The sequence below is a fragment of the Dendropsophus ebraccatus genome, chromosome 10, assembly GCF_027789765.1.
Source record: "Dendropsophus ebraccatus isolate aDenEbr1 chromosome 10, aDenEbr1.pat, whole genome shotgun sequence".
NCBI lineage: Eukaryota > Metazoa > Chordata > Amphibia > Anura > Hylidae > Dendropsophus > Dendropsophus ebraccatus.
The window spans coordinates 42,190,561-42,205,559 of NC_091463.1; the positions used below are offsets into that span (position 1 = coordinate 42,190,561).

General features: G+C 41.0%; 1 protein-coding gene across 2 annotated transcripts in view; it reads left to right on the forward strand.

The window, feature by feature from the left end:
• FAAH2 (fatty acid amide hydrolase 2) overlaps positions 1-9,063 on the forward strand; it is a 121,343-nt gene extending 112,280 nt beyond the window's left edge. For both annotated transcript variants that reach the window (XM_069986101.1, XM_069986100.1), the window contains exon 10: positions 8,316-9,063. In XM_069986101.1, the coding sequence (XP_069842202.1) occupies positions 8,316-8,491 (176 nt within the window). In that variant the 3' untranslated portion in view covers positions 8,492-9,063. The remainder of the gene's footprint in view (positions 1-8,315) is intronic.
• The last annotated feature ends 5,936 nt before the right edge of the window (positions 9,064-14,999 follow it).

A 14,999-nucleotide genomic window follows, 5' to 3' on the forward strand; every position in this document is an offset into this window, starting at 1 on the left:
TATACAGAGGGGCAACAACATGACTATTATATATGAGAACCATGTTGTTTCCCTGTATGTATACTGTATAATACAATATACAGGGAAACAACATGGCTTATATATAGAGAAGGGCAAAACAACATGTCTTATATATACAGAGGGGCAACAACATGACTATTATATTATATATGAACCATTTTGTTTCCCTGTATACAGAATACAGGGAAACAGCATGGTTCATATATAATATAATAGTCATGTTGTTGCTCCTCTGTCTATATGAGACATGTTGTTTTGCCCTTCTCTATATATATGCCAGATAACAAGCAACAAATATTACCACAGCATACTGACTAACACCACCGCTACTACTGACTAATCCACTGTACACAGATCACTATCACCTCATCCAGTCATATAGAGGTACCCAGCTCTACACAGGTTCTGTACACCATATACATTACAGTGCAGATACATCAAGTGACTCACATGGGACGTCTTCTCTGATCGGAGTTCTTCCCTTTTCATCTTCTTTTCCATTTGCCCTGTGCCGTTATGAGAACTTCTCCGAGCCACGAATCCACAGAATCTGCCAGACAGACATATTAGGCTCCACACTCTGTCACTATCCTCATCTCTCTACACACTGCACATCTGTATTAGCCCCTTATAGATGGCTCCCCCCCGTATTACCCCCGTATAGATGGCTCCCCCTGTATTACCCCCTTATAGATGGCTCCCCCTGTATTACCCCCTTATACATGGCTCCCCCCTGTATTACCCCCTTATAGATGGCTCCCCCTGTATTACCCCCTTATAGATGGCTCCCCCTGTATTACCCCCTTATAGATGGCTCCCCCCTGTATTACCCCCTTATAGATGGCTCCCCCCTGTATTACCCCCTTATAGATGGCTCCCCCCTGTATCCCCCCCTGTATAGATGGCTCCCCCCTGTATCCCCCCTATAGATGGCTCCCCCCTGTATCCCCCCTATAGATGGCTCCCCCCTCAGCTTTGTTTCTACAATTGCATGTTTGTTTACAATATTTGTGAGCACCTCCACAGCAAAAAGTTACCAGTCCAATACACATTGAGGGGGACATGTATCATCGTGCGGTCCGGGGTTTTTTTGGCGGAAATTGCCGATTTGCGCAATATTTTATTCGCAAATGGCCGATTTGCAAATGAAATATTCGCAAATCGGCACTTTCCGCCGGCGGGGGCGGGGAGGGGGTGTGAAGGGGGCGGAACTGATACGCCGAAAACCTACTCCAGTCTTCAGCTGGCGTAGGTTTTCGGCGGTGCGCACCAGAGCGCACGGGATTTATGTAGAGGCAGTCCGCCTCTACATAAATCCCCGTAGCGCCGGAGATGCGGGGACATTTATAAGTCCGGAGTAAAAAACGCCGGACTTAATAAATGTCCCCCTAAGTTTCTGCCATCTCCTGAGAGCCTTGCTACGAAGTAGTGCCAGTGTCTTTTCTAGTTATCCACTGCGTTGCATAGTAATAATCATATAGACACATAATGCATATCAGGCCTTTGGGGATGCTAATATCCAGTTGGACTATCTATAATGCTTCCCTATCTTGCTATCTCCTACCCAGCCCCCCCCCCCCCTCCTCTAGATGGCACTGTGACTCATCCTAAATCAAAAGTTTTTAAAGTGTTCTATAGAGCCCTAATGTCTCTTTAAGAAATGTTAAGAGGCCACTGAGAGGTTTTTTTTTTATCTCACTGTGTCTCATTTCTTAACCCCTTAAGGACAGAGCCTGAAATGGCCTTAAGGACCGGAGCAAATTTTATGAATTTGACCAGTGTCACTTTATTCATTAATAACTTCGGGATGCTTTTACCTATCCGGCTGATTCTGAGATTGTTTTCTCGTGACATATTGTACTTCACATTTCTTGTAAATTGGAGTCGATACTTATAACGAATCTTTATGAAAAAACCCAAAATAGCGTGAAAAATTGTGAAAAAATGCATTTTTCCAACTTTAAAACTTTTCTGCTTATACAGAAAATGGTTATACCACATAAATTATATATTAAATAGCATTAGCAACATGTCTACTTTATGTTGGCGGCATTTATTAAACTATATTTCATTTTTTTAGACAATAGGAAGCTTAAAACATTAGCAGCAAATTTCCAAATTTTCAGTAAAATTTCAAAATCAGATATTTTTAGGGAACTGTTCAGGTTTAAAGTGTATTTGAGGGGACTGTGTGTTAGAAAGCCTCACGAAGCACCCCATTTCAGAAACTGCACCCCTAAACTCTGCAAAAGCACATCCAGAAAGTTTTTTAACCCTTTAGGGGAGTCACAGAAATAAAAGCTAAGTGTGTAAGAAATTTGAAAATTTTAATTTTCTGTGCAGAGATTTTATTGTAATCCAATATTTTTCATAATTATAAACCTATTACCAGAGAAATGCACCCCAATATTGATTGCCCCATTTCTGCAGTTTATAGAAATACCCCATATGTGGCCCTATTGCGCTATTTGACGCAACCACAAGCCTCAGATATAAGGGAGCGCCTAGTGAATTTCAATGGCTCCGTTATTTTTGGTCATTTTTGACTGTACCACTTCAGGTTGGCAGAGGCTCTGGGGTGCCAAAACCTAAAAAACACCCCTAAAGGGACACCATTTAGAAAACTACACCCCTCAAGGAATGTAACAAGGGGTGCGGTGAGCATCTGGACCCCACAGGTGCTTCACAGATTTTCCAAACAATATGGCTTGAAAAAAGACTAAAGTATTTTTACACTAAAATGTTGTTCTAGCCTTCAATTTTTCATTTTCACAAAGGGATAAAAGGAAAAAAAAAACACAAAACATGTAGCACAGTTTCTCCCGAGTACGGAAATACCCCACATGTGGACATAAAGTGCCAAGCGGGCGCAGGACGAGCCTCCAAAGGGAAGGAGCGCCAATTGGCTTTTGGAAGCTGGATTTCACTGGAATGGATTTCAAGGGCCATGTCGCATTTACAGAGCCCTCGTGCTGCCAAGACACTGGAAACCCCCCACAAGTGACCCCATTCTGGAAACTACACCCCTCAAGGAATCTAACAAGGGGTGCAGTGAGCATATGGACCCCACTGGTGACGGGCACAAATGTGGAAAAATGTGACGTGAAAGTGAAAATTTTCATTTTTTTCACTTTCATGGCACAAATGTGCCCGTCATCCAGGGGTCCATATCCTCACTGCACCCCTTGTTAGATTCCTTGAGGGGTGTAGTTTCCAGAATGGGGTCACTTGTGGGGGGTTTACAGTGTTTTGGCAGCACAAGGGCTCTGTAAATGCGACATGGCGTTCATCATCCATTCTAGCCAAATCCAACCTCTAAAATCCAAATGGCGCTCCTTCCCTTCGGAGGCTTGCCCTGCACCCACATGGCGCTTTATGTCCACATGTGGGGTATTTACGGACTCGGGGGAAATTGCTCTACACATTTTGTGTGTTTTTTTCTCTTTTAACCCCTTGTGAAAATGATAAATTCAAGGCTAGACCAACATTATAGTGTAAAAAATTTAATATTTCATTTTCACGCCACATTGTTCCACATTTGTGCCCGTCACCAGTGGGGTCCATATGCTGACTACACCCCTTGTTACATTCCTTGAGGGGTGTAGTTTCCATAATAGGGTCACTTGTGGGGGGTTTAACTGTCTTGGCAACACAGGGGCCTTTTGAATGCAACATGGCCCCTCGAAATCCATTCCATCCAAATCCAGCCTTCAAAAACCAAATGGCGCTCCTTCCCTTTGGAGGCTTACCCTGCACCCGCATGGCGCTTTATGTCCACATGTGGGGTATTTCCGTACTCAGGGGAAATTGCTCTACACATTGTGTTTTTTTTTATCTTTAACCCCTTGTGAAAATGAAAAAATCAAGACAAGATCAATGATTTAGAGTAAAAATTTTAAAAAAATTACACTAAATGTTGGTCTAGCCTTGATTTTTTTCCATTTCCACAAGGGGTTAAAAAAGAAAATGAACACAAAACGTGTAGGGTAGTTTCCCCTGAGTACGAAAATACCCCACATGTGGACATAATTTGCCATATGGGCACAGGGCAAGTCACCAAAAGGACAGAGCGCCATTTAGAGGCTGGAATGGGGGATGGAGGCCATGTCGCAATTACAAAGCTCCTGTGCTGCCAGAACAGTAGAAACCCCCGACAAGTGACCCCATTCTGGAAACTACACCCCATAAGGAATCTAACAAGGGGTGCAGTGAGCATATGGACCCCACTAGTGATGGGCACATGTGTAGGACATGTGCCGTGAAAATAAAAAATACCATTTTTTTCATTTTCACGTCCCAAATGTGGCCGTCACCAGGAGGCCATATCCCCACTGCCCCCCTTGTTAGATTCCTTATGGGGTGTAGTTTCCAGAATGGGGTCACTTGTGGGGGGTTTCTACTGTCCTGGCCGCACAGAGGCTTTGTAATTGCATCATGGCCTCCTCTAATGGGAATGGCAGCCATACCTATTTAGCTGGGGAAAAGGGACAATTCTAATTTATTTGGGGGTATTAGGCCAATTATTAGTTATAAGGTTGGAAATGACAGGTGTCCATCAAACTCAACCTGTGTTGATCCAGAGGAAGGCAAAAACCCCTCGTGAGGCAGACGACAGTAGCCTCATCACAGGGGAAAAATTCCTCCCCGACTCCATAATGGCGATCAGAATAATCCCTGGACCAACGTGACCCCTGAAATAGGAATAAGCGACAGAATTTAGATAATGTAGAACCCCAATGACGTGTGGTGCGCCTTGGAGCGATCCAGTATGCAGAGGCCGGGGGGATCAGGACAGGTGTCACACTGGTAAATGGTGTCCTTCCTGATCCCCCTGTTACCCCACACTCTGCACTTCTTCTGGGGTCTCCTGTTCTCAAGTGTGGGGGACGTCACCTGGAAAATGTTGTCCTGGTGCGATACGGGGTCCTTCATATCCAGAAGCGCTGGGTCCGCTCCATGGCTGCTAAATATTAGGGCTTTATTACTACTTCTGATATGTTCGGATCGTGCCGCAAGCTACAGGGCAGCGAGGGACTAGAAGAGGGGGCGCTGGTATAAAAGTTATCCCCGTACAGGTGGTGACCTTTATCCAGCAGTGGGAAGATCAGTTCCCGGACGATCTCCCCACTAACTCCGAGGATGGGGGGGGGGAAGGGGGCATCTGGGGGCTGCATTCGAGTGTCCCTTCCTTCATACACTCTAAGGGTACGTGCACACTGCGGAATCGCGAAGGATAACCCTTTGTGCATTCCGCAGCTGGCACCCGCCGGCGGACTGATGCAGGCGCACGTCTCCGTCCGTGTCGTAGACTCCATTCTATGCACGGGCGGATTCCGCTCTGCGTCCAACGTGTTGATGGAATGACGGATAATGGAATCCGCCCATGCATAGGATAGAGTCTATGACACAGGCGGAGACGCGCCCCTGCATCAGTCCGCCGGCGGGTGCCAGCTGCGGAATGCACGAAGGGTTATCCTTCGCCATTCCGCAGTGTGCACGTACCCTAAATCTGTAAGTGTACCCTGAGGTACTCTCACAGAGTTTGTAGAATTTCACGCCATACCGTCATCTCTTATTGGGACGGTACTGGCGGAAAAGACGTGTCTGGGGGGCAGCGTACGCTACGCTACTCCCAGACACGTCACTGGATGATGAGGAGGATGAGGATGAATGGAGGAAAGAAGGATCCCCCCAATTTATCCTCACTGTCTGTTTCGGTGTCGGAGGCAATAATAATGTATGCGTCCGACACCGAAAACACCCTGGGGGCCATCTTTATATGGGGATTGGTATATGGGGTATGTAGTGGTGTAGTGTAAAACTTTATTCAATGTAGTGTGGTGTAATGTAGTGTTTTTTTACGTGTTTTTTACAGTAAGTATACAAAAAAAACCTACGCCAAAAATGGTGTTGCTGATGAATGCCGCACTTATGTTCGGCACTTATAAGCAGACCGTGGCAGTAGGATATAAAAAAAAAAACACCCTACGCCAAAAAGGAGGAGTTGCTGATTAGCAGCGCACTTTCGTGCGATGCTGATCAACACTCAGCGGCGATAGGGTGCGGAAAATAGAAAAAAAAAAATTGGGAAAAAAATTTTTTTTTTTACTACATTCTGAACATCCCTGTAGTGGCTGATACGTGTATTACACATATCAGCCGCTAGGGGGCAGCAGAGCGCAAGATCCGAAAATAGACGACGCTGGAGCCGGAAAAATACGAAAATAGACGACGCTGGAGCCGGAAAGAGACGATCGGGACTCACGGAAGAAGCCGAAGATGAAGAGGACGCCGGGAACCCGGAAGACGCCGATCAGGACCCCGGGACAGGTGAGTAATGTACAAATACCTGCTCCGGACCCCTCAGCTACCTAGCTGAGGGGTCCGGAGCAGGTATTTATTACTTGTGGGGACTTTGATCGCCGTGAACGGCCGGCCGGCTGGCCGGCCGTTCACGGCGATCGGGACGGTGGTACCGTGACCACCATTACTTTTTACAGTAATGGCGGTCGGTGCCGTCCTCGGACAGCACCGACCGCCATTTTTTTCCGGGTCATCGGGCCACCGATGGCCCGGAAAGGTTCCGATCGCCGCTATGGGCTTATCAGCCAATAGCGGCGATCGTCGGCATGGGGGGGGTTAACAACCCTCCATGCCGACAGGGAGAGATGGCCTGCTATGTATTATAGCAGGCTATCTCCCCCGATCGGGACCCGGCCGGCCGCGGCGCCCGTTTAAAGGGATGACGTACCGGCACGTCATGGGTCCTTAAGTGACAGTGATCCATGACGTGCCGGTACGTCATGGGTCCTTAAGAGGTTAAAGATGTAGTATTCCAACTCTGTTTCCTTGTTGTACAGCCAACATATTTTAGATCACAAGCCGTACAGTAATTGATGTAAACATATGTACTGTTGCCATTTTTTTTATTAAAACTGTACATATGTTGTTTATTTCAATCACTGTATGGCTTGTGATCTAAAATATGTCTAGTGAGACCAGAAACCTCTTGGGGGCCTGTCAGCATTGAGAGACACCTATAGAACACATTCAAGCTTTTGCCTTTGAAAGAGTCACAGTGCCATCTAGAGGGGGGAACAGGATATGCAGATTGCAAGATAGGAAAGCATTCTGGACATTCCAACTACAGTAGATACTAGCATCCCTAAAGGCCTGCATTTACATCAAGAGCTTCTCCTCCGCTATTGACCTTAGACAATGTGTAAGCTGATATGCATTATTATGTGTCTATATGATTATTACACATTGCCTTTATTTAAGACGGGGAATGCAATGTTTTTAACATATCCTAATATTATGAAATGTTTGATGTAACACCACAGGATTACGTCATGGATGGGTAGGAATAAAAACCCTGGATCGGTTGAATGTTCATCAGCCATGTATAATGGTACTTCTAGTACTAGAAATGCGTTGCCACAGATGGGAGATGATTGTGGTGATGTACTCACTGGTTTTATGGGTCATGAAATAAGCATTTTGGTTTACTGCAAACACTGATCCTGATTGCCCTTTTGAAAGTCTGCAAGCAAGCAAGCGCCATTTAAACATGCAGCCAGACCTCTTAAACAATTGTTTCTGTAAAGTTTAAAATGGGAATCACATGTATTTTGTGGGTTTAAAGGGCCTTTTACGTAGGCTAGGCTCCTGTGGCCAATAATTACAGCGATAAGCTGAGGACAGGGCAAACTCCTGATCCTTGGCTGATCGTGTCTTTAGAGTATGCTACAAAATTTATCATCATCGGCCACACATCTTCTTGTGTAAACAGGGTTATGCATGGCCGATAACAATAAAGGGAAATTGTCAGCATGTACATGTATATATTTGTGCTGTCATTCAGTTTCCAGATCACAAGCAATGTATACTTGCCATCAGCGCTTCTTGTAATCCGGATGCTCTCCGGTGCTAGGCCGCTGGCTGTATTTTTAGGTCCTGCCTCCCTGCCTACCTCCAGAATTATTGACAGCAATAGAAGGCAGGGCCTGAAGATACCGCCTGCGGTGGAGGACTACACTGCTTGTGATCACACACAGATTATATATAGCGCTGCTGTTATATCACTTTTGATGCTCAGTGTGGAGCTCAGTCTCTCTATAGTCTTGCAAGAGATTGTACCTAGTCTTGTGTGTGAGTTAGGCACATATTGCCATGGTTTCTGATACCAATAAGAATTTACCTTAATTTGCCAACTTTCAGCATTTTGCAATACTATCTTTTTCATTTGTTACACTACTAATGTAATATTTTCTTATTCCTCCCTTCCCCCTCAGGTATATTTAATGTTCTAGGACTTCCAGTTACTCAGTGCCCTTTGGGGCTCAGTGAAGGTGGACTGCCTTTAGGCATACAAATTGTTTCTTCTCCATACAATGACCATCTAACTCTGGCACTCGCACAGCATCTGGAGAAATCACTAGGTGGTTGGACACCACCAGGAAGCATCTGACGTATTGGATAAAACCTTATGTTCTTACCGAAAATGGATATTCACACTTGTCAAAAGTATTTTAATTTTTAGATACCGTTGTGTTCTATAATTTTTTCAACATTGGTTTTAATAGGAAACCCTAAAATATAAATGTCATTTGGAAATTATTAAGAAACTAATGAAGACTATATAACTCCTGATTCTAATTTTTAGTGATGGACAAGTGGACACAACCTGCAGTGGAGAATATTTCTAGTAAAAAACCAACATTACACAAAATTATTATGTTTGTACATACACTGATCGTACCATTAAAGTATATCGGTCACAAAGTCAGCTGATTCAGTCGGCTGTGAATTCCTCTTTATTTTATAGTTGATTGGGGCAGCAGACCTTATGACAGGTAAACTTCCAAATCATTGGCAAGTGAAGTGAATAAAACTGATAGTAACAAAAGAGTTAAATATAGCAAGTGATTATAAGTACTAGGGATGGTCCAACCCTGCTTCGGTTCGGGTTCGTACGAACCCAAACTCTCTGCAATAATTCCCGCTGTCTGGCGGCTCCGTGGAGAGGGTGGATACAGCGGGAGGACCGCCTGGAAAACTGGGATACAGCCATAGGCTGTATCCCAGTTTTCCAGGCCGTCCTCCCGCTGTATCCACCCGCTGCACGGAGCGGGCAGACAGCGGGAATCTGATGCCGAGCGTTTGGGTTCATACGAACCTGAACCTCGGAAGATTCGGACCATCCCTAATTAGTACCTAAAGTTAATTGGCAGAAGTGGGCTTCTGATTCCTGTTAAATATGATGTGCTTTACAATGAACAATATCTTGGTATAATATAATGTAAGTCATATATATACTGCTGACCTCACCATAATAGCACAACACTATTCACTGTATAAAGTGATTGTAATACTGACATTATAATATCATATTCTATACTAAGGAGACGTGTATAAGTTGGAAATAGATACATAAGTGTACACAGCACTATTCACGGTTACATGACTATGTAGGGTGGTAATGCTGTACACAGCACTATAACTATACATCCATAACTGGAAACAGGTTATGCTGATGTATAGAGAAAGAGTTCTATATTTGTTATGGTCATATATGTGCAGACACAAACACTCAAGTATAATGAACACACCCACACATGACATTGACAGTGAGTCATGAACCTATATAAGATGGTAGTTACCAAGATGGAGGTTGGTTGGATCAGGGCTGTACAGAAGGTATGAGCCCTATGTCACAAGAAGGATCCAGAGCCTTCAAGGAGAAGGTTGTGATGTAAGCGTGAGGAATCCATGATGGAAGCGTGAAGGAAGGAATGTCCCCAGGATGCTTGAGTGAAGCAACAGCTGCCTGAAGCTCGTGACGATTTGTAAGACAAACCCTTCACTTCATAGGACTCTCATATGGACACTAGACACTAAAGACTGTAAGACGTTTCTCTGATATTCTTTTCTATTCATTTCTGTAACTTTCACTACTTTTAAAGAAGAAGCAATAAATCTCCATTTTATAAAGAAACCTCTCTGATGTCATCCTACTGCGGCGAGCCATAAACTACAGGTGCTAACGCCCATTTTCTACAGTTTGGCGTGCCAGCCATACCAAGCTCCTTTAGCTTGAACAGGGGGGAAGAGTCGAGACCCCAGAGACATACGTTTCAAGCTTTCGGAACACGGAGAACCTAAGGACAGTAGGAAAGACAACTGGAATCCAGCCACGTGACTGTGCTGATGATCACGAACAAGTTTGTAAGTATGGAAACTTTATCTTCTATTGGGAAATGTGCTGTAGAATGTACAGTAAAGTCTAGTGATAAGCCAGATTTAAGTATAGCATGGATGCATTTGTATTCACAATGTAGTGCTATGAATAGAAACTTAGATGAAGATTTAAGATTAAGAAACATTGCCATTTGGTGAATGTTTATCATTCTTTTGTTGTACAATGTATGGATCCTAGTGTAACGACTGTAACTGATCCAAAAATAGACACAGCTACGCAGTGTAGTATTTCTGAAGAGAATGTGTCAATGGGCCCATGCTGAAGACAGTTCTTTTCAGAAGAAACTTTTAAATATAAAGGAAGCCAGCTTAAAAACTGAAGTTACAAGGGTACTTGATAAACCTAAGTAAGGATTTACCTGCATATGATGAGAAAGTGCAATGTATGCAGGAATTCAGAAATTTTTGAGAGTTTTGCTGAGAAATTTGATCTATCAAATGAGCAAAAAAACCAATTGTTTAGACTTTGGCTACCAGTAAATATAAGTAGATGCCTAGAATTAAAAAAGTGTTTTGACAATGATGAATGGTTACATTTTGATGACGTAGGACGGTTAAGGTTACTCTGCAATGCTACAGAGGTTCATACTTTGGACATTTTGAATAAATTAAGAATTGGCTGGAACGAATGTACTTTTACATTCATGTCCATGTACAAACGAGCGTTTAAAGCTATTTGTTCTAACTTGTCCAATGTAAAAAATAGCTTTATACAGAAATTCAAATTCTTAGATCCTGTAACCAGAGTATTGGCATCTGACAAGGAATCTATTTTGGAAGCTGCCAAGATAATCGATATTCGCCAGACGGCAGGAGTGGCAGAGTAAGTCAAAGTCCCACAGAGAAATCCCACAAATTAGTCAAAAAGAGATTAAAATGTCAAAACAGCCATGCATCTCTAAGACATATTTCAATGATGAAATTTATTTAGAGAGACGTAAAAAGATTCATGTAAAACCCAAATCTTACTTTGAGACAATGTCAAAAGTAAATGATTCAGGAGTGAGTGTGACAGCTGTTCACACACCTAAAAGTAGGGAGAGACCAAGGATACGTGATCCTCGGCCTGTCACAGAGCTGTCAAGCAAAGACAGATTGGTACCAAATGGTTCCAAAGCTGACATGCTTGCACTCATAAATAACAAGATCAGGAAAATGCATAAATTAGGAGAACCTCAATATTTGAGAAATGCATTTCATATAGTCAATGATTTTCTAAATCATGAAGTGTTCAGACCTGGAATAGGGATTGGCTAGATGTTTCATATAATATGTGAAGGATATTAATTACTGGTAAATGACCCGGCTTTGTACTAAGGACTTGAGTTATTTAATTACGGAATAAAAAGTAGTTATTATGTATTATTAGTAATATATGAGATATTATTAATATGTATAATGCAATGCAAATTAATACATAATAAGGATAATAATAAAATAATATTTTTATTTTTTATAGCACCAGCAGATTCCGGAGCACTTATAATCATAGTTTAGATCCTGAGAACATAGAAAGGGAATTAATGACAGTTTTAAAAGTGTAACTGGTATAGATATATACAGTGTATATGTTTTAAGCTAATAACCTTCTCCCCCTAGGAATTCTTTTTAAATGTCAGAGGCTATAAATAAGTGTATGGGTTATTCAGAAGTCAGGAAAACATATGTATGTACAAGGATTCTGCATTGTATCTATTACTTTTCCATTTGTTATTAACTCTAGTAGTTAATTTCAGGAATCACTCCCAATGGCTAAATTCTTAAATGTATGATATGTGATTCTAATGATATTTTCTCTCATTATAGAGTCTTCACAAAAAGAGTATGAGGCATTTTTGTGGTTAATGATGGAATGTAAAGTAATAGTTTTGTGTTAGCCTGCAATGCTTTTTAATGATGTAACTAATTTGTCATAACAAACTCTGTCACTAATATAAGAGGAATTGCATTTGCTGAGATTAAACAATGTATTGTACTGTTGCATGTTATTCTCATTCAGTGCATGTATAGGCATGTGTTTGGATAAGTGATTGATGGGAACAGGAGGGCCTGGAATGTCCTTAGAGTTATAAGAGATAAATACAGATACAAGTTTTCTCTCCCTCTCTCACCCTCCTCGTGTTTCATGTCTATATGTTTTCGTCTGTGAAAACAATATTTTAAAGAAAGGCCTATATTTTCTTCAACATGGAAGAATCGGTAATATTGAGGTACAACCAATACACCAAGACTTGTTGGATCCATTAAACATCTATTTTTTAGAAGTATCCTAGGAATATACTTAAGGTTTTTATGCGCATTATTTTTTAAGAAGAGACTAAATGTGAAAATCCTCTGAGATGAATGAATGTACACATGTCAGGAATAAGTGATGTGTGACATGTGTTATAGCAGCTGCTCAGTATGTGTATGGTACCGCGTGTGTGTGAGTGTTGTAACTAAACCATGAGTAAGGAAAGTGTCTTATTTGTTAAAAGGGTTAACATGAGATAATATTAGGAGGGAATATAAGTGCACAATATTTTATCCTGGGTATCATCATAAGAACACTGATATATATATATTTGATGTTTATCCAAATAATATACAAAGACACATTTTCAGAGATACATAATGGTTTAGGGGTTATATTTAATCATGTCATTATAAATATGTCATTATCAGAAGTTTAAGTTCATTCTTTAACAAATGTTGTTTCAGTTTCTTACAGGACTATTTGATGGTGTCATTTCAGTTCTTTCAGTTGAGAAGTCCAATACACAAACACAAATGTGTGAACACACAGTGTGTGCATATATCTACGAGCATATGTGTTTGATAATAGTATGAATATATATACACACACATATATGCACACAACTTTATGTTTCATTTGGGTATGTTTATTTTTAATGTGTTCTCATTAGAACTACGATACTACTGATGTCTGCCTCAGGTTACAAGATGATAACTGTCTGCCAAGAATAGCAAGACATATCACATAAAATATTTCATTCACTCAATACAAATATGGTGGTTATGGAAGGTCAATAATATTATATTGCGGTATTATTTATAAATATAGCAAATACATGTGGTGATAGTGTTCCAGTAAATAAAGGAAGTAGTATATAATATAAGAACATGTGAAAAGCACACTGACTTTTAACAAAACAAGGTCTATAACAATAATATTGTTTCATTGATTAGGAATGGTGTTTTTTAAAGGTAAAAACATTCAAACTATATTTTTTGGTAAATTTGTGGTAATGCTTCTTCACTGAATATGGTTACAATAGTCTGCATTTTTGATAGTATTATTTTTGGTAACATATTCATTGAATGAAACATTCTGTTATTTATTCTATCTGAATAGTGTTTGAAAACATCATTTCATGCTTTAAGATAATTTAAAGTGATCTAACTATTGCAAGACCATATTCTATTCTTACTGAATACATACATGAACATTCTAGTAAATGAGATTTTTGAGTAAAATAGATATGGGAATAGTTAAGGTAAAATAGAGTGATATGCTATGGTACACTGTGATTATCATAGGATAGTAATAATCACCAAGTTTTTGGTGTAGGATAGGGAAGAAAAAGTAGATCTTCAATCAAGACATCAAAGCCTAGAATTTTTGTATAGATTTTTGATTTTTTCCAGCGTTGATCAGTAGCCAGAGAAAGAGACTGAGCTGTAATTCTTATCCAAGTAAAGCACTTGAAGGGAACAGATAAATCATGGACTGTTTTACTATTCTTTTCTTTGATCAACTGGCATGCTGAGACTTCTAGTACCACAAGCTTCTAGATGGCTATTGAACTTTCTTCAGGTGATCTATCCTGGGACTATGCTAAAGTATCTTCATGATTGACATTCTTTTGTTTGTTACATTTTTAACTATGTCAAGCCAACTACAGATGCCATGACCGGAAGTCGAGTGGGCAAAATGTGAGGGAAGCTTAAAAGTCTGCACAATCCTCTTCTGCTTGCACAATCCTCTTCTGCTAATAGCAAGCCTACAAGTGAGTTTTAAAAGACTTTGTTCATTTCATTAAATCTCCTCCAGTGGTCATGATGGCAAAGGACAAAAGATGGCATATGTAAGTGATGGTTGCTGGACTATGCTTTTATCAAGTGTAAGTTATACAAGATTCTATCATCCTCAGCGAGTTGTTGGAAAAGATTGCTCCTAAAGTCTGAGAACAATGGACTTTGTGCTATAAGCTAAATCTTTATCTCCACAATCTGGATGAGAAATGACTGTGTTATGTTACAAGATGTCTGCTCTAGGTACTGACGTTACAGAGTTAAAAGATGACCCTTGTAAAGACTACAGAAGTCAGATGAATGAGGAAGTCGTTTGCACAAACAAGGGGGGTCAAGAAGTGCTAACTCTTTATGTGTTTTTTTTCAGTAGCCTAGCAGGTGTCAGCTGACAGCTTCAATTCCAGAGAGACAAAGACTCAAAGATTCTTTACCATGCAAAGGAAAAGAGATGGATTATTGCATGAGGGATAATATTAAGACATTCATTTTGTTGTTACTTTTTCAGCGAAGGAATTATTTTTCAAAAGACTTTGCCAATCTTATTTGATTAATTAACAACAAAGGGATGTATAACCTAAAGACTTTGTTACACCAAGAAGAGTAAAGTCATCTGAACTACCAGGTTTTCCATGGATCCAGATGAAGACAAGAAGATACATTTTTTAGACTAGGCCTAGCTAGAA